This window comes from Empidonax traillii, unplaced genomic scaffold, assembly GCF_003031625.1.
Source record: "Empidonax traillii isolate 1590-97213 ecotype Southwest subspecies unplaced genomic scaffold, ASM303162v1 scaffold16:size2589160, whole genome shotgun sequence".
Taxonomy (NCBI): domain Eukaryota; kingdom Metazoa; phylum Chordata; class Aves; order Passeriformes; family Tyrannidae; genus Empidonax; species Empidonax traillii.
In genome coordinates, this window is record NW_020955209.1 from 713226 (window position 1) to 734869 (window position 21644).

Sequence of the window (21644 nt, forward strand, 5' to 3'; positions counted from 1 at the left end):
AAAGCTCCCAGCTTCCTAAACTCTGCATCAATCCCCTGTGGTATAAAAGAAGGGGATAAAGCAAATCCAGACATTTAGACCTTAAACCAGGATTTGAACTGGATTGGTGAAGAAAGCAATGCAAAGTCTATCCCTTCATCCTCTTACTTGAAATAGAGAGATCTTGGTCCTACTCCAGATACTTAAGGAATATCTGAACTGCATTGGATGGCACTGCTCAAATATGGGTGTAAAACCAACTTAAATGGGTATAGAGACAACTGCTACTCTGCTGCCTCAGCATATCGATTTCAAAGTTCAAGAGCATGTAAGGTCATCATGAGAAATCTTTTACTTGATACTCTTTCTAGACATAAACTCCTTGAATCTGACAATTTCAATCTTTAAAAAGGAGTGTTCTGTGGTGGCAGTATGGGGGCCTTAAAACTAGAGCGCTACATTTTCAGTTAGTGTTTCTTCACTGACCTCCAATTAGAAGAGGTAATGGCAGATTAAAGTGGTGTTTGTAACAACCACATGCCAAGGGTGTAAGACGCTAAATTCACATAGGCAAACTGCCAGTGCTGTCAGAGTTGTCACTATCATTTTGTTGATGTCCTCCAGAGCCAGACTGGTGCCTTGGTGCCAAAACCACAGTCCCTGCCAAAACATTAGGTGAGATCAGAGCTGAAGACTTCAGCCCTCTTCTTGGGAGCTCTGAAATAAGTGGCTCAAAGCTCATTTTACCCCTGCAAGAGGGCAGGTGTCTACCACACTGTGGTGAGCACTAAAACTGTGGTATTTGTCACATTCCTTCTTCCCCCCAATATTTCTTCATTTTCTTCCTTACTGCAACATGAAATCTCAAAGAAAATAAAAGCAATAAACCAGAAACAAATAACAATATGCAACCTGTTTTCCTCAAGTATTGATTCTATCCCCCCACCCCATGAGATCAGGGAAGGATTCAAAAACCCCAAATACCGTTAGAAGGAAGAAAGTCCAACTCTTCAAAAATCAATCCCTTTTTGCTTGTGATGGACTCTTAGGAGAGGGATGAAAATTATGCCAAAATAACTTACTCTCCTGAAGAAAAGGGGAGAATTATTTGTCTCTGCTGCTGAGAATCAATGTAAAAAGTACATCCTTTATTCTCTGGTATGAGAGTGCTTTCTCTCAACAGAGAGATTCAAAGCTAATGAATGTTTCTCCAACTTCTAGTGACCTATCCATAGGATATCCATATTCTATATGGATAGTGACACTCAGAGTTGTGGTCAGTGGCTTGATGTCCAAGTGGAGACCAGTGATGAGTGGAGTTTCTCAGGAGCTGGCATTTGGGCTGGCGCTGCGTAACATCTTTGTCAGCAATATGGACAGTGGGATTGAGTGCACCCTCAGCAAGTTTGCCGATGACACCAAGCTCTGTGGTGCAGTTGATGCGCTGGAGGGAAGAGATGACACCCAGTGGGACCTTGACAGAAAGATCAACATGGCTGAGTGCAAGGCCCTGCACATAGGTCAGGAAAATGTCAAGCACAAATATGGGCGGGCTGGGTGGAGAATGAACTGAGAAAAGCCCTGAGGAGAAAGACTTGAGGGTGTTGGTTGATAAGAAGGCCAGCATGACCCAGCAATGTGCACTCACAGCTCAGAAAGCCAACTGTGCCCTGAGCTGCACCAAAAGAAGTGTGGCCAGCAGGTCTCCACTCTGGTGACACTCCACCTGGCGTGCTGCATCCAGCTCTGGGGCCCCCAACATATGCAGGACACAGACCTCTTGGAGTGGGTGCAGAGTAGGGACACTAGGTGATCAGAAGGTTGGAGCACCTCTCCTATGAAGACAGGTTGAGAGAGCTAGGATTGTTCAGCCTGGAGAAGAGAAGGCTCTGGGGTGACCTAATTGAGGCCTTCTGGTACCTAAAGAGGGTCTGTAAGAGAGCTGAAGAGGTACTTTTTACAAGGGCATGCATGTTCTAGTTGAACAAAGTGAAATGGCTTTAAACTGAAAGAGGGCGGGTTTAAATTAGATGTTAGGAAGAAATTCTTTACTATCAGGGTGTTACGGCACTGCAACGGGTTGCCCCAGAGAAGCTGTGGATGCAACATCCCTGAAAGTGTTCAAGGCCAGGCTTGATGGGGCTTTGAGCAAACTGGTCGAGTGGAATATGTCTCTGCCCATGGCAGCAGGGTTGGAACTAGATGATCTTTGAAGTCCCTTCCAACTGAAACCATTCTTTAATTCTATGATACGTATGTGCATAAGGGAAAGAAACAACATTAAGACCATCTCTATAACTATACTGAAAAAACAGGAGCTGGTTATATCATCAGCTCTCGCATTGCTTAGCAGGTTGAGCTTACTACAGTTTTCAGAGGACACTGCTTTCCTCTGCTTCCCTCTGTTATTTTTTATACTAATGAGAGGAATCTAATGCTCATGGAATGACACCACTAGCAATGGTAAGATCCAGGAATAGCATGGGCAGGTGCTGTACACAAGTTTCTCCAACAACTCTGCCAATCAACCCCAAGCCTGACTCATCTTCTCTCAGTGTTGTATTTTCCTGAAGCAGAGAATAATCACTGTGCCAAACCGTATGGTGTAAAGTTCTGCTTGGAATGAGAATGACTATAGACAAATTTTCCCTGTCAATGCCACCTAACTTGAAATTAGTGCTGTAAGGGCTTGAAGATGGGAGTGAAGGACTGAACAAGAAAACAAACTCAGGAAAATTACTTCACCTACAAAAATTTCTGCAAAAGAAATCTGAGGAAATTCATCCCAGACCCAAGAAGAGAAATACCCTTTTAAAGACTTGTCCTTGTTTCATTTCTGCAGCAATACCTAAACAACAGCTGCTTTTAAATCCAACTAAGTTGTAAAACCAAGTTGCGTTATGAAATTTCCCCTTTCTTCTGCAAGAGCTAATCCAAAGTGCATCTGTCAATAGCAACATCTATTTTTAGTTCATCTCAAACTATTTTAAGGACAGTACTGGAAGGTATTCAAAGAATGGCAAAGGGAGCCAAACAACAATTTTATTGTTGCAATTTTAACACTTATAAGCCTACACATCAGCCTAGAAGTAGGTGAGCTGTGAGCCAGACCAGAAGACTCTTTATCCATGATTAAGTGTCACTGTGAGGTGCTAATGTGGAGAGGCATATAAGAACTTAGTTGACACCTTTGTAAAGATAAAATAAAGGCTTTTTATTTAAAACAACAGTTGAGTTATTAATGCAGTAAACACCTTAGGGCAAGTGCTGTTTTTAAGTCCCTGTAGAAGTATTTCTTCCTTCTGTAAAACTCACTCCAGGCTATTTCCTGAGAAAGTCTGTCATTGTGATAGATGGAATTAAGCAGGGAAGCAAAAACAAATTTCAAGAAGTGCTTGGCAGCAGAAAAGTTATTAATGCAACTTAATGTATCATTCAACAAGACTAGCCAGGATAAATTTTTGATGTGTGGCAAGCATTTTAAACAGTTTGACTTTTTCATGAAGGTCACAGAGTCTTTCAAGGTAAGGGCATATGCACAAGCTACAGCACAGTAAGTTAGACTATCTACTTGCAGGGAGTCATACAGAGCCAAGAACTTACAGGCATGCTCTTACCCTCGTGTGTCAGGTATATTGAAACAGCTCTCCATTCAGCGCAAGATAAGGTGGGCTGTCAAAGTGTAAGATCTTAAACTTAGGTACAACACTGCAGCTGCTCTACTACAAATTTTCTCAGTGTAGTAATCTTTATCACTGGTCTACCCTTGCACTGTACAACATCCATGAAATAAATCTTTGAAAGAGCAAAAGACAGGAATTGCGGTATTTTCCAACTGCCATTAATTCAGGTTTCATATACACGACACCTTACATTTCAGTTCAAATCTCGTCTCAGTTATATTCAAAGATTACTAAAGAACAACAACTCCTTAAAGTTCTGTCTATGTTACACAGCAAAGTTAGGAGGATTGCTAGTATTAGTAGGTATTTCTTCAGGTATATGAGAATACCTTGGCAGGAGACCTGTCTTTCATTAAGGACACGGATCAGGACAGAGTCAGCAACATTTTTCTTTACTACTTGAATTCTCACAGAAATAAAAATCATTAAATAAATTTTGCAGAACTCTTCATTCTCCTATAGTCATCAGGTTTTGCCTATTCTCAGTATACTTCTTGCATTCTTAATTCTGAGATTTTTTCACAATTCCCTGCAATGTTGCCTAGGTTTTGGAATGGCTGTGCAGGAGTTTCATCTAGGCTGATAGTCATTTATACACTGCTTTGATAAGCTTCCATCTCCCTTTCCCTTCTCCAAGCAGAAGCACCACCAAGGCTCTAAGTGGGACCCCACAAATGGAAACGAGGACTGAAGTCTGGCTGAAGTGTGTAGCACTGACAGGTTGAGTTACCACAACAGTGACCAGGCAGTCGCAGCCCTGGCTCTTACAAACAGCCTTTTTCACAGCTCAGCTGAGATTTCTCCATGTATTTGAATGAAAGCTATCAGAAACTAATTTCTAAGATGTTGCCATACTGAGATCATTTGTTGGTAAAAGGTAAAACTGGATGATTGGTGAGCCAAGAGTACTCTTTAGAGGCACTGATCCCAGTGTAACTATACGGGTCACGATTCCCTAGACCTGGAACTGGGCTGGAGTGAGTAAGGAGAAAACCAGCATCAGTGACACTGACTTCCATGCCATTACAGCCTAGTGTTGAAGCTCTGCCAGTGCTTTGCAAACTGGAGTTTTCCAAGGCCATAGCAACAGCATGCTTCCTCTTTGAAATGCTTTGTATTACTGTTCTATTTTACCTTAATTTAGCATGTAATTTATTTAAATGTAAAACACGATTTTGTTTTTCCGGACATTTATTTTACAAAATTATATTTACTAGAAAAATACATTATTTCTAATTCATGGCAACCTCTCCTGTACCCTTTTTAATTACATGGGTATTTGTGTTCCATTATTATCCTTCTGGGTTTGATGGCAGTATTATAATTGTAGCAAGTTCTTTCCTAAAGAGAATGCAGTCTTCTTTCTTTTATTCAGCTCACTGTGCCCTGAAGTTATCCTACAAAGTCCATTTATGAATTTGAGTGAAGCACTAAAAACGCACTTTCTGTAAGAACACTTACAGCAAGCTGTCCTCTACCACACTGGTGTTTCTGTCTGGAGATGCAGAGATGAACAGATGGGGTTGTTTACAACCACCTCATGCACACACACTACTGTCTTTATGCTTTCAGAGAACCTGCCCTGTGCATGTGCCAGAGGTAAAATTAAAAATAAGATATTAAGAAAAATATCTAATTTACTTTCAAAGACTCCAAGCCATGCTGTCCCACTGTTGCTCATCTATGTAATTTCACTTTTTTCCAGGATAAGTTTATTTAAATTCCACTTTTGGCACTTGATCCTATTACACCTTTGTCTATAGAAAGAAAAAGCTTCTATTCTACTCTTACACTTCAGACGAAAAATCCTCCATAGAAAATAATGAATCCACCCTCCAGTATTTCTTCTATAAACTGCAGATACTAAATACACTAAGCATCACAATATAATGACTGTTTTTCTAGATCCCTAATTATTTTGGTTGAGTCACCACCCCTGGAGGGTTTTAAAAGACAAGTAGATGTGGCACTTAGGGGCACGATTTAGTGATGGACTTGGCAATATTAGGTTTACGGTTGGACTTGATGATCTTAAAAGGTCTTTTTCAACCTATTCTATGATTTTGACAAATTTCTATGAACTCTCCAGAAGTTCCATATCTGTTTTAAAGTCCTGACCAGGGCATAGTATTTTATCAGGGCATTACCAAAGCTGTGTTTAGTGGAAAGATCACTTACTACTTTAAATGAATATTTTGAATAATTTTTTAGTCACAATACTTGTAATGAGGTCATAGCAGTTATGTAGGAAGAACCCTGTATCCTCCTGAACCTACTCCATATAATCTGTAGCTTACATTGTTTTCCACAGAAGTAACTTCTCTTAACTTCATAAGCCTTAAATTTAACAAGCAGTCCCCACTATTATGAATGAGTAACCTACTGTCTTTCTTATTTATCTGCCAGTCTTGACTCCAAATACTTTACCAGCAAAGACTTTATTCTCTAGATTCCTGAGGAATTTACAGAACATTAGACTTGCAAGGAAAGTCCTCACTTATTTCTCTTCATGTTCACGTCTCACAGAAACACTTTGTAGATCATTTATGTCTGTAATTTTAACTCCACTCAAGCAAACTTTTACATCCAGGGCCCTTTCTCTTATCAAGGCAGAAACACACTTTGGAAATCTGAGCCTTCGATGTTTTTACAAATCATTCATGCAATTCTCTCATCCCAAAAGGAGCAGGCATGTTTTTCATGAAACCATGCTATATAGGATAGTTTGTCTTTTAATTTTTTATTTCTGGATTCCCAATGAATCATTAGAACCTTGGGGAATGGCTAAAATAGAGTATTAATGCAGTGCTTACCTACTATTTATTAAGTACTGAAGCAATATCCCATGGACTCAGATTCCATGGTACTATGTAGTATACAGATAGAATGGAAGGGTCCCTGTCCTAAATAATTAGAACATAATTTAAGCATAGAATCACAGAATCATAGAATGATTAAAGTTGGAAAAGACTTCCAGGATCATCAAGTCCAGCCTTTGACTGATCACCACCTTGTCAATTAGACCATAGCACTAAGGGCCACGGTCTGTCGTTTCTTGAACATTTCCAGGGATGCTGAACTCTACCACGTCCCTGGGGAGCCTGTTCCAATGCTTGACAATCCTTCCCATGAAGAAATTCTTCCTGAATAACACTAAAAATTGTTAGACCTTTTTAATAACTGCTTCACATTATTAATTACATACATGTACGTATTTTAAACTCCTTTCATCTTTTGCTCCTTGTTCTAGTCCTCCCAGCACTGCAAACAAAGGGTCTAATCCTGTTCTTAGGATAACTGAAGTGAGTTGCTCCATGTCTAACTGTACTGATGCATTGATGAACACAGTGCTACGGTACTCCTTGGTAAGGAGGACAGAATGGGAAATTCTTACATAACATGAATGAATATGATTTTTGTTCACATCACTAGATATTTTCCTACTTTCTGTCCTAGTAAGGCCTTTCATAGTTCTATGGCAGATTTTATATTTGATACAAGTAAAAAATGAATTAATGCATTTCCTTCTTTCTTCCCAGTTTCTTTCTGAGGTCTTAATAGAGATCCACAGCATGAACTTGTAGTAAAAATTATCACTATCTGTATACAAGAGTGGTGAAGACTGAAGTGTTTTATCTATTGCTGCCACTTCCCATGATGGGCCACAGAATACTGTGGAAGTGCTGGGAAGTCAATAGGCTATTCCAAGTTTCCTCTATTTCTCCACTGCCTTTTAAGTTTTGCCCTATCACTTGCTATGGGAGCCATATCAAGTTGTCCTGATGGAAGAAATACATAAATATGAAAAGGCAGCAGCCTGATGTTAAAACAAATATAAAAGAATACCATAACATGCAAAAAATCCCCAAACAAACAAACAAAAAACAGATCAAAGAACATACTGCCTCCTAATATAAGTTGATGGGAGTACTGAGCCTTCTCTGGTTACTTGCAGCGGCATCTTTCAGTTTCTCTAACGATTTAGTGGAATTCCTTCAGCATGCACATAGACCTGAATTCAGGAGGTAATCAAAGCCCTCTCACTCACATCCAAGCGCAATTTTAAACTCTTGTATAAGTGATTAGAACAAGACAGTAGGGTTCATGTTTATTACCTGAACAGTCTGATAAACCGAAGGATCAAATCCTTTCACTGTCACCTCTCGGAAAACTGTTGGCTCCAGTTCCTCTTTGGTCAGATCACAGTGATATATAATACCTAAATACAGAAGACAGTGCGAGTTTATCAACTTAGTGCATATTCATCATGAAAAGGATGCCAGTTTACATACTGTGAGGGAGTAATGAATGAATGGCATGGTGAAAAACAGCAGCTCCAGACACATTTTTCATTTATTATATAATGTAGCACATTTGAGTATGTGCCATACAGTGTGACTATCATGTTTGCACACTGGCTAACATACTACAAAACCCTAATATTCATGGCTACACTAGAGATGCATATGATACATAAACAAACTTGATTGTTAATTACTCTTTGTTTTTCTCCTTTACAGCAAGTTGGTCCCTGCAAAATTTGAAACATATATTAGGGAAAAGAACACTAAAAGTTAAGGCAACAAGTACTCTACCAGGACCCTCAATAAAATTGGTAATAAAATTAACCAATGTGGACAGGACTTGATTGAAATAATGTCATATTGTATTGTGTGCATTTTTGATACTTTCAGGAAACCAGATATAATTAATAGAGAGGTTACAGTTATAAAAATTTATACTGAAACATGAAATGATGAGGAAACATATCTGATACAAGGCAATTGCTTCATTAAATCACTTTTATAGACTGTGGAAGATCAGGAAGTTACAGATTGGCAAAGAATACAGATATAAATAAACATTTCTAATAACTGATAAAGCCTTTTTCCATATTGGTGAATTAATAGGGGACTAAAAGTAGGACTATCCTAATCTGCTGGGATTTTTTTTTCTTCATTTAGCACAAAATGGCTAGCAAATCTAATCAGGGTGACAGATGCAAACAAGCACTAAAGTAGTGTTTCCCTTAAAGATTAGGATGCAGAAAATTATGTGAAAGCACAGTGTAAAGCACTGGAGGCAGTTAACAGGCAGAGCACCCAACTGACATATATGCAGCTGCCCAAGCTGGATAATGTACTGGCAAATATTACACACAGAGCAGGCAGAATAGCTGCATCTTAGCAAACCACATGATGAAGTATAAGCACAGTCACAGACTGCATTTCAGGAGCCAGTCAGCCTAACGTTACAGTAACATGCAATTCAACCCCTGGTATTAAATCTTTTCTTCTGTTATATTTTTAGTGCCACAGCAGTTCTATCAAGAAACATTGTAATGTTGGGGCTTGCATTCTTTTGCTGGGTGCTAAATAAATGCAAAATACGAGAGTGGTCACCTAAATGTCTGATTGGAGTGGACAGCAGGGATAACCATGTTTTTCAGGGAATAATGAAAATTATTTTTGTGGTATCAACATCTACAGTTTTAGAGCTGCTTTATTCATTATTTCATATATATGTTTACTATATATATGTTTACTATTACTTTTGTTGTAGGTATTAAACACCAGTATGTTAATTTGTTTCTCATTAGGAAAAAAAAATAGTACAAGTGCAAATTGTATTTATTTCTAATAGTAAAGTAGAAAGATCTAGGTTAATCAAGGATCAGTCCCATACCCTTTGTCTGACTATTCCAATGATTGGGTGAATGGAGGTTGCATGCAAAGTAAAAAATATCCACACACCTTCCTAAAAATTACCTCTCTGGTATGCTTTCCTCATCTGTTCCTTATTCCCATATAGCCTACCTCCATTTCTTACCTTCCATTTTAATTCTAGATTCCAGGTCACTCTGCCCCAGTTAACAGAGCTATGCCATGGCGAATTCTTTGTAGATGCTAAGGAAATGAATCAAAAGGAGAAAAAAATTCTGCCTAAGCAACAGTAGGCAGTGAGAGCAGCCATCCTTGACTGGTTGGCAAGCCACGGGCTCAGACAGATCTATGGGCTCTTCCCCTATGCATTTTGCAGCCACAGAGGCTCTACTGCCTCTGCTGAAAGGAGGCTTTTAAGACCAGCAACTTCTAGCCCACAAGGCAGGATGTGAGCAAATGAACTATCTGAACCATCAAGCTGGACAAAGTCAGTGTCAAGCTACTATCCAGCTGTAGTGATCTGAATGTTGTTTAAAAGACGAACTAAAAACATAATGTATCTTATTCCTGGTTATGTAAACAGTAAGATAATAGGAAATTCATCACACTTCTTATCTGCTAAGCTTGAAACATAATTTTCATAATTTCATAAGATCTTTTCTAGCAAAACCAGCAAACCTCTCAAAACTGTTCTGTGGCCATTTTGCAATGTGATGTTGCTGTGCTCTAACTGAAACAGAGCAAAAATATATGTCAGATACTATAATAACATTTTTGATCATCTTATGATTCACAACCTCGGAAGAAGACAAAGATCCTGAAGCCTATCTCCCCCTCCAAATTTGAATCCTGTCTTTTATTAGGTATTGAAGAAGAGGAATTAAAAAGAGAGTGAACAGCACTTTCTAGTCGTATACTAGCTAGACTATTGTGTAGAAACTCCCTTCCTATGCAAAATTCTAGAATATTTATTGGTGTGCCACACATGCATTACATAATGCTTTGGACATCTCTGGCTTTGCAGGATTGTAGAAAGAAGATTCCTACAGCAATTCAACAACAGCAAGTGCTGTAAGAACACATGGTAAGGATGCTCTAATGAGTTATGCATAAATGAATCACTGAACCTTCACAGAAAGAATTTCTATGACTTTTATTAATGTTCTTTAAAATGGTGATAAAAATCACATTAAATACAATTGCCTTCAACAGAATTTGTCAACTTATATCTTGCTGTATGGAGCAAGAGTTATGAGAATGCTACAATTTCATCTCCAGTACAAGTCTGTCTTGAGTAATTTCTTAATGCAGGTCTCTAAAATACCAGTAGGCATATTATTTAGGCTTGATAGATGAAGGACTCGTACATTTTGAAATGCACAACCACTGCTTATTACATGGGGAAGGGTGAAGCAGTTTTATCCACACCTTAGACGTACTGAATAACAACCACAGAAAAAGAGACAGACATGGTTCACAGGAAAAGGAACAATAACATGAAAGAAAAAATCTTACCTGGAGACAAAAAGGAAGTAAACTGATAGAATATTTCAGTGTCCTTCTTTCGGCCACTATATCCCACAATACTGCCAACCTCTAGGGGGAAAGTCTTGAGATGTGCACCTGTGGCAAGGTCATGAAGTTGTAGGATATTCTTCACGTCGTGCAGATAGCACAAAACTAGGAGATTGGACCTCACACAATCAACCCATTCTGGACAGCATGGAAAACAAAAACAAAGTCACTTAAAATACAATTAAAAAATGTAAGAAAGGAAACAATCAGACATAATCTGATCCTAAAATTCTTTGGCATACCTAAATAGATGCAGGAAAATATGTGACATGCACTGCCCTTAACTCTTAAATCTTTGTAAGTCCCCTGCCTTCTGAAACAAAAAAGAAGCATGTCAGTGTTGACTGTATTTCAGTTTTATGCTATTTTATGTTATTCACGTTTTAACAGCTCTTTCCAATTTCCTCAAAGTCCTATAAACACAAATAATTTGAATTCAAAGAGTTGTACTGAAGACAGTCTTATAAATGCATCTTTGCATATTCAGGTTGCAGAACAAAAGTTCAAAGTTGTACCACATGCCACTTCCATTAGGGCTAACAAGTTGGGTTTTTTTCTAAATTGAAGGTCAAAACTCATTATTCTGTCACAAGTAGCTTTCATATAGAGTTCAGGTCTGTCATGGTCCCCTAGAGCTCAAGGACCTTCAAATCCTAATAGTTTGACAGTCTACTTTCCTTTTATCTTCTTTCTGAAGGACCAGTGAAACTTAATACTTGTCTAACTTTTTAGACATACAAATTTATGTTTCATAAATACCTAAATAAAGCTTTACTACTCCTCTCTTCCCATCCACCACCACTGATACTTTTTTATCCTCAAACTTTCCCTTGTGAGCTTCTAGGCTAAATTTTGCAATTTTCTAACCAAAGCCCCAGAGAACACCACTAATTGAAATTTCAACCATGAAGCCATGGCCTGAAATAATAAGATAGGGCATACCATAACACTGTTTATAAATTAGTAATTGACGTGTAATTTTAGCCCTAGAGTGGCTAAAATTTCTCAAGTGAGGCTGGAGAACATAATAAACTTCCTAAGTTAATAGTTATATTCAATTACATATTTTGAAATACTGAATCATTCTTGGTTGTGTGAAGGAGAACATGCAGTAACTTAAAAGACTTGTTACATTGGCACTGCACAAATCTGCCAAAATTTATATGTATAAGTGGTTTGTTAGCACAAAATACAGATTGAAAAGTTAGCATTCCAACAGTAACACACCTTTTTTGCCTGCAGAATTAATGGTTCTGCAATAACTATGAGATCCTATGAACTCCATTGGTATTTCTTGACAAAATTTTCACAAACTGGATTATAGACACTCTCGGATCAACTTCAAATGTACATAATATATATTATATATATATATGACTTCTTATTTCCTCACTAGTCATTTGATGGAGCATTTCAGCTTAATGGATGTTTTCATTAAAAGTTGAGTTACATTATTACTTCAACTTACATATTATGAAGAGATATTACTCTTTTTATTAAAAACATTCAATTGCCCAGGAGTAAGGCTGCTGGCTTATGTGGAGATTCCTGTCACTGAAGAACTTGCCTAGGAATCAGCAATATTAACTCTCCGTCACCTTTTTGGTTTACAAATTATATGCTTTCAGTAAGGTGAAGATAACAAATGAGACAACAACGTAAAATGTTTTTAAAACATTCCTTGAGATTTAAGAACACAGCTTCTGTGTCTCATACCTGTATTACATAACTGGTTTTAATGCATTGCTAACTGCCTCCAAAACTTACAGTCATGGAAGATACAAAGAAATGCAAAAAATCAAAACAGAGCAAAACATCGAAACAGACTTGAAAGAGCAGAAGGAAAAGAAGACACTAAGAATCAGCACTTATATACACAGCAAGATAAAACAATGCTGAATTTTTAATGAGAGCTATTTTTTGACTGTAAGCTTCAAGTTGAGTCTCTGTTATTCCCCTGCTTGGTACTGAGAACCACATGCACTGTCAAGCTTGTTGCATTAGCAGTCAGCCTCCTTGGTTTTGCTCACACATTGCAGGATGCATCCTGCAGGCCTCTGTGTGCTTTCAAACTTCCTATGTCTAAAAGCTGAGCTCAACACCATTGCTGTAGGCTCCCTTTACAGACAATGGGCAAAAAGAAGCACCTTTTAAATGCAGTTCAACCACCACCCTATGATGGGATATAATGAATTGCTGGCTGAGCAGTTTCACTCATACAAGTGACTTTTTTTAAAAAAACTAACCATCTGAGATCTCTGCAGTCAATTTATTTTCAGCTAATACCAATGAATAGAGCAGTTATTCTCCTTGTTACACCTAAATTTATCAAACCAATACCCATGTGGCACAATATTTGTATTACTAAACAATAAACACATAGGGGTTGTCTTTTCCAACCTAGGCCTCTTGGATCAGGCATCTGTCAAAGCATGTTTGTACATTTGGATGCTTAACATGCTGTATCTGCAATGTTGCTATGAACAACTTTTTGAAATAGCTTCAGGAAAAAGAAGGGTTGAACCCTCACACCAAACATCTGTGCCACTAACACTGATTACTTAACAACAGTTCTGACCTTTCTGCAGCAGTTGCTACAGCATGTTAAGCGTCCAAAGGTACAAACATGCTTTGACAGATGCAGGATAAAATGCTGATTGGAGAAGAACATACCAAGCTAGAAGAGCTAGGTAGCCATAGAGCTTCAGCAGGAATAGCTGAGTTACTTGCTGTACACTGTGCTTATGTGTCCACTCAACAAATAATTTATGTATTTCAATGGACTGTCAAATCTCTAAGACAGACTTGGAAGGTCATTTTGGTTTCTGTGGTAATTACAGACAGTGACCATAAACTTCAGTGTCTCTGCAGATTACCAGGTATCTACGCTGATCTCAATTAAAATGATCTGTAATCACCACTCAAGGCTACTTATCAGTAGACTTGAAGGCAAAGCATGACCAGTTTACAGAATAAAACATGAATAATTCTGAAACATGTAATTAAATGCTGACAAGCCCTCACAATATAAAGCATATGTCTTCTCTCTGAGACACCATCCTCAGGGACAGCCTGCCATGGTTAAAATTCACGGAAAAGCTTAACCAATTTCAGCAAGTCAAAGATTTTATACACGCAAACATGTGACGGAGTGCGGAGAGGCAAAGCTCTTCTGAAGCTGAAACATCTGCTCCCCTCCCTACCTCTTAATCATTTCTGAATTAGCTAGCAGGACTGAAGGTTAAAGGTATGAGGAAAAATACTATTTTTCACCTGGGAGTGCACATTCTAGCTGAGGGAAGGGAAGCATTTTACATGCACTGAGTTTAGGTGTGCAGATGTTTAGGGGTACAGTGAGCAATTGATAGCTTTGCCTCTGCTTGTTAATTGAGATTCAAGGAACTGTTCAAAATCACTCTCACATCTACGACATGTTCATGAACTTGTCTTATTTCTCAGCCCTACTTACTCAGGAGATGTATTCTGCTTTTCTTTACATTGTCACAAGTATAGGCTGGATACACTGCTACTCTCAAGTTGCCCTGCTCTACCAGTACTGGGCACTTTGCAGGGGCAGGGGGATGGGGGCTGTCACAGTTCTCAAAATTAATCCTTTAACCTTCTAAAAACAGCAAGTTTATCCTATGCCTTAGGTTGCAGTGTCTGTAATGATCAGTCTGCATTTACAGTTTCATAGCTGCTTTTCAACCAATTCAGCATGCCTACTTGCAGCTGTGTGGTCATTTAAAGCATAAGTTCAGTGCTAGATGTGAATCTCTCCTATGGCTTTATTTTAGACTCCCTGAAAATTAGAAGTAATTCTTTATAAACAAACTCCAAAGGGGAGGAAATGAGTTTCATTACACTACAATATGTTCTGAGACACCCTCTTAAATTTAATTTTAAAATAGCTGTCATTTATTTCTTCCTCTCAGCTTACAAAGCAGAAATCTAAATTTACCTCAACTCTGTGTGAAATCCCTGCTGACAGTTGTAAAATGAGGTGTGTGCACAACCCCATTGTGGGAATGCGCTTGGTTTTTTCCCAGTATTTCCAAAATTATCTCATTTATAAACAGTTCTTGACAAAAAAAGGCCAATAAAAAAGTCTATCTTAAAGAGTATGTTGAAGGATCTAAATGGCATTCACATCACCTTGTAGGCATGTGTATTTGTTGGTTACATTATATCAGCTATAGAATCATCCTAAGAATGCATTATGATTCTTTGTAGAACATTTCTTTATGCCATTCATGGACACTGGCAGAGATTCATAATTCTTAATCCTGAACTTATTATTCATAGATGAACCTACTTCTATACGTGCAAGTATAGCCTTTATGAAACCGAATCTAAGTTAACACATAGAAATGAAGTAGGCTGTGGCTTCCAGGCAGATCACACCAGAGCAGGAAACTTAAACCAAGGATCTATATGTTCCAGTAAAACACATTTTTAGTGAGCTATGGCATCACTAACTATAATGTTTATAATGAAATACTGATACAGCTAAATTACATCTTGTTAAGGAGTCACTCCCACACATATGTACAACTGGATAAGCAGCAATACTCATTTATCCTTTGAATCACTGCTGCCCTAGCTTTTGCAGAAGGCGTTCATCACATTGTCATCTCTGGATCACACAAAATCAAATTCACTTGACTACAAGGTTTTCAAGACAATGAATTATTAACTGTCTTTGCTATATTTATGTCTTCCTTAACAAATCTCAGAATGATTAAAAAAGAATGACATGGAGACTCGCTTGCTGGCTGGCTTCATCAAGTGAAGGGTGGGTTGTTTTTATTTATTCAGGACTACAGCTCCCATATCTTAGTGCTAAGGATACAACACTAATTCTTTGTCTGCCACAAAGAAGCAACTGAACAATTTAAACTTACTTTCCCGTAAGATCTACTATAAACCTACTAAGATCTACTTAAAACTCATCCTCTTAGGAAGCTACTTTCATTTGTTAGTTAATCCATTTCCTTTATACACCATTACAAAAAGCTAGAGAGAAGTGGACATATGACTGCCTACTCTGGCTTCACATTCAAATACAGTAGAAGATTAATGACACACAACAGACTCCTGAAAGTCACTCTGATGGTTTCATATGATAGATTATGTTTGCTTTCAAGTGTGTTCAAGAGCTGAATGCCTGTTGGTTTGTCTCAGTGAGGAAAGACAGATGTTACTGTATACACACATATCAAATCATATACACAAAGAGAATTCGACTCATTCTACAAAGCAGCTCTTCACTGGAGAAGCAGCAAACTAGAAGGAATTTGTATAAAAATTATTAATAAAAAAAGCAGTGTATTTTTTAATAACTAATGTTGGTCAGATAAATCATAATTGTATCTTGTACTGTATGGAGAGCAAACTACATAAATGTACACTAAGCATCTGTCAAAAAACAGCTCAGGAGAGGTTTTTCTGTATTATCTGAAACTAATTCTACCTTTCATAGAACTTTCTGCAAAATTATGGGATTAAAAAAATACACCATTATTTTAATTGTATCAAAACCAAAGACTTATGCTTCAAACTTGCTTTTATACTTAAGAGACCTCCATGCCCTTCAACTTTCCTGAGGTTTTTTTTTCCAAGTATTGTTTACTCCTCTTATTCCAGGAACAACAAAAAATCCCATCTCAAATTCTAAACAATTCTGTTCAAAGTGTGCTACACTACTGCCAGATTTGCTCTTTTCCTTCTTTCTGCTTACAAAGCCCCTCTTGCTGTAATCCCTGACTATCTAGTAAACATTTATTACACTGACATAAAGCAGGAATATACTTTTCTCTCATTTCCTACAAACATAGAATTAAAACAAGGACAGATGAATCAACTTCACTATGGCCATACAGGATGTAAGAGAGAGACAGAGAGATTGATTGTGGCAGCCAGGAGGGCTAACTGTGTCCTGGGGGGCATCAGGCAAAGCATCATCAGCCGGTTGAGGTAGAGGATTGTCCCACTCTGCTCTGCACTGGTGTGGCCTCACCTTGAATACTGGGTGTAGTTTTGGATGTCATGATACAAGAAATATATTAAGCTCTTAGTGTCCAAAGGAGGGCAACAAAGATGGTGAAGGGCCTTGAGGGGAAGCCCTTTGAGGAGTGGCTGAGGGCACTTGGTCTGTTCAGCCTGGAGAAGAGGAGACTGAGGGGAGACCTCATTGCAGTCTACAACTTCCTTGTGAAGGGAAGAGGAGGTGCAGGTGCGTAATCTCTTCACTGTCATATCAGTGACAGGACTCGAGGGAACGGCCTGAAGTTATGTCAGGGGAGGTTTAGGTTGGATATTAGAAAAAGGTTCTTCACCCAGAGGGTGGTAGGGTACTGGAACAGGCTTCCCAGGGAAGTGGTTACTGCACCAAGCCTGACAGAGTTCAAGATGCATTTCAATGATACTCTCAGGGACATGGTGTGACTCTTGGGGATGCTCCTGTGAAGGCCTAAGGATTGGACTTGATGATCCTTGTGGGTCCCTTCCAACTCAGCATATTCAGTCATTCTAAATGTCTTGTATCTCATGAAGTCTTTTAACTGCAAATTCTATACAAAGTTTAAACACAGGAAAAAATTATGAAAGCCTGTAAAAGATCATTCAATAAACTAACTACTGAATTAATTCGAAAAAAGCAGAATAGGAAGACTTTAACTTGACATGAACTCTTACCTAGAACATCTTTTTCATGTTCAGGGACGAGGACTTTCCATTTGGATTCCTCTGGATCACTGAAGTCAATGTTGATTAACTTGTAATTTGGAGAGTGGCGGTTTGTCTTGAAAGTGAACACTGTTCCTTCATTGGTGACATACTCATACTCAGCCTCAAAGTTATCTATCAGTTTCACCCAGTGAAGTATTCCTGAAAGATGAAACATAGAATATAAATTCTTCACCTCCTGAAACAAAACATTTTAACACCTGAAGGCAAGGCCTTCCTGACAATTGTTGTAGGCTCTTTCTTGAACAACAGCAGTGAAAAGAAGCAGTACAGCTATGGAAAGGCTAAAAAGTCTACTTTAAAAGTATTAAGAACTTACCAAGAATTCTCCAGATTGATAGGCTGCAGTGGAAAAATGCCAGTTCAGGGACATGTTAACATAACTGGTTTTGAGGAATTTCTAGCGAAATAATGCAGAATACTGACAGGATTACGGTTAGTGTTTTACTAGTTTTCCTAAGGGGCTGCTGGAAAGCTCAGGTTTTTGCTACAGAAGTGCTTCTACCACACTGACTGCTGTGAAGTCAATGCCTGCGAGCACATCAGGTTCTTGTCAGTGGTGCTCACAAGTCCCCACTTCTACAGACTTCTTGGAATGAACAGTCACAGCTGAGTCAAAAGACTGCACTAAGCTTTCAAGCTGAATTTTATTCCAAACAGCTTTTCTAAAATTACTATATAATTATAAAGAAATGTTGCTGGGTTGTGTTTTTCCTTCTGAAAAAAACCCAACACTTTGAATGGAAATTTTTCCATTCTTCTTAAAAGCCCAGAACTTCCCACAGAATAGAAATTATGCTATTTGAATGAGTACAATAAACTTCAACATGAGGAATTTCCCTTTCAACTCAAGAAAGAGCATTCCTGAAATGATGTCCTGCAGAAGCTTGTCACCACCTATCAGAACAACTACAGTAAGCTAAAATGTTAACATCAGGCTTTTGCAATAATGAAACTGCATTCCCCCTATCAATTTTCTCGAATATCACACTCAGTAACAGAAGTGGGGTTTTCTCAAACATCAATTGCTTCAGTTTCAGACTGTGATACAGAGTGAATAGTATTGATTCAACCACGAGTTGGGATTTTAAGATTTCACTGCTTTTTATTCACATTTTACTGTTTTGTAATAGGTCAAGAGGCTAATAGAAAGAAAAATCTGCAAAGTTAGATAAGATATGCAATATACTTGTTTTATCCACAACACAGCCTATCATCACCTTCAAACTTACTATTATAAGGATCAGAAATTATCTGTGCAGAAAAATCAAAACCCTTAGTGATATATCTTAAAATGATCAATTCTTGTTGATATGTATTTATATCTTACAATAACATTTGGTGCACTCTCTGCCTCTTTCCCAAAACTAAGGTTGGGTCTTTGCTTTTAAGTATAAACAAATAAACTTCATAAATCTGTTTGTGAAACTCTATAATGCAATGTTTGCATCAATAAAAATGCATTTCAGCTTATTTTATAATATTAAAAACTGAGCAGAATACTGCAAGTAGATCACAGTTGAGCTGTAATTACTGTAAGTTTAAAAAAAGAAAAGAATAATTGAGGAAGCAGTGAGATGACTAAGGTAATTTTAAACCCATTAGATGTAATAACAGAGTATAGTCAGGCCTGGTACATTCATAAAATTCATATCTCTTAATTGCCATTTTGGTTTAAGAAAAACTTCCCTGTCTCTTCATGCAAAGTGATAGATTAGCCAATTAAATTCTACTTTGTATACCACTGTAATACAAACTTAGTATCCTGTCTCTGAGTGAGTACATTGCCTGTTAAACCTTGATTTTTGCTGAGGTCCAAAGTTTTGTCCTTCTTAAGAGACTGGATCTTGAAGAAAAATCCTGCTAAGTCACTCCAGTTCCTGTTAGTTCTACAGAGAAAACCTGCTTTGATGCCTAGTAAAACAAAGAAAATCCTACCTACAGCGAACTCTGATAAACACCAGTGAAACTGTTTTAAGATTCTGAGTCCCATGCACAAACATTTTAGTAAATAAAAACACTAACTGCGGTGTAACACCACAACAATATGGGAAGATTTGTATTTTAGTATCTGACAGAATGAAACCATTCTACTAAAGAACAAGACTTCATAAAAAGGAATCACCAGACTGTTGAAAAAAACCACTTTTTAAACACTAAATGTTCACAATAGTTGTAGTCTCCTTAAGTGCAACAGACTTGGACTGTATGAAGAAAAAGGACAATAATGTGATATTAGGGATTTACATTGCTTCCTTGCAAACTCATTCATCCACTCCCTAATGAACAGCTAGTAAAAAAGTGAGAGGGTTGATGTTCTACAGGGGTACACTTAGTTGTTATTATACAAAAATTAAAGCATTCATCGTCTTAAATGGATGCGATCTAGTCCCTAGAAGACAAATATTGCAGATGAATTACCTCTAAACCACTGTCTCACTGAAGTGGTTAAATAAGCCAGTACCTAATCTAAAATAAGAGTCAGCAAAGAGGCAACTACAGGGAGCAGAAAGAGACAATTGCATCACGTACATTACTGTACAGAGTGCTGTAGTTTTCCAGTGAGAGGAAGAAATCCTTTGCAATGACACAGATACAAGACGTAAGGGGACGCTTCTTTATGGTCAGTTCCAGGTGACCTAGTTGTGGCTGTGACTGAAAGGGATGTTCTAGCATTACCTTGGATTCTCCTGCTTAGCTCTCCCTTTTGGGCTAGGAATAGCAACCTGGTGACAAACACAGCCAGTACACGGGTCACTAATATGGCTGAAAACTGATGGGGACACACACATCATTTATCCCCAGGTTATTCTGGTGGCAGCACAAGAAATGGGCAGGCCCATGTAGCTCACTAGCATGGCTCTGCCCCTCTGCCAAGCACTCCGGCCTTGCCTCTCAGTAACAAAAAGAACAGTATGTCTATAAGTTATGACTTCAAGAAGTACTCAAAAACCAGGGTGAAGGATGGGCAATCAGTACACTCTTTGTTAAAAGAAAGGAGGGGAGGGAGGAATTGAAGAACTAGATCTTGATAAGACATTTACAGTTTTAACCAGCAGCACTCTGAGAACATGAACCTTTGAGGAGAGTCACTGAGAAGTGGCATTTGTAGTCCAGGCTATTCTTAACACCTGAACCACTGAAGTTTAATCCACACAGGGTTATAATGAGACAGATTTATTATATATAGGAAAAGCATGACAGTTTACTGTATGGTGCTGCTATACTCTAATCCTTTCCCCTGCCAGCCCTTACATTAAAACACATTGCTGAAAACATACAAATGGCTTTGCCTCTATACCTTACACCAGCCAGTTATCCATCATCAAATAATTGCAGTAGAAGAGGAACTGCAGGTAGAAGACCTACAACCTTTATTCACTGGACAATAAAGCCATACCACACAACAGAAAATCATAATCTTACAGAGTTAGCCCTTCTGCAAAGGACAAAAGAAACATCCAGTGAATAGATAAAATTTTTTGAAAAATAAAATTTTTTGAAAAATAAAATTTTTTGAAAAAAAATTTGGATCCACAGAAGATCAAAAGGGAAATTGTATCAGTAAGCATCACAGAATAAGCCCTCAATCTTGTACTGATCTCTGACCATAGTAAAACATTCACTGGTTTGCTGAGAGCTCTGCGTGATGAAGCAGGTCTGTAACTGAATGATGACAGCTACAGGAGAAGGAAAAGCTAATGTGAACAAGCTGATAACAGCATGAATGATTGCAAAGTCTGTTACCAATGGTCTTTAGACAGAAAGGATAAAGCGTCTGAGAGTCACTGATCATCAGTTCACAAAATGTTCTCAATACTTCCATATTTCATGTTTCATGGAAAGGCCAAACAATCAATTCACAGCAAATAACCTCTTGACTGTGCTTGCTGGAGAGACAGGGCTTAGTAATCAAGTAGGGTTATCTGATGTTGTGAAAAAAAGTTTTTAAAAGGCAAACACTGGCATTTGGCTTTTTTCACACATTCTAGCAGGC

General features: G+C 38.1%; 1 protein-coding gene across 1 annotated transcript in view; it reads right to left on the reverse strand.

Moving 5' to 3' along the window:
* Positions 1–21644, reverse strand: part of PREP (prolyl endopeptidase) — a 96406-nt gene that overhangs the window by 31987 nt on the left and 42775 nt on the right. The window contains exons 8-10 of the mRNA XM_027895141.1: positions 17597–17788; positions 10841–11038; positions 7778–7881 (exon numbers count right to left, since the gene is read on the reverse strand). Coding sequence (XP_027750942.1) covers positions 7778–7881; positions 10841–11038; positions 17597–17788 — 494 coding nt within the window. The remainder of the gene's footprint in view (positions 1–7777; positions 7882–10840; positions 11039–17596; positions 17789–21644) is intronic.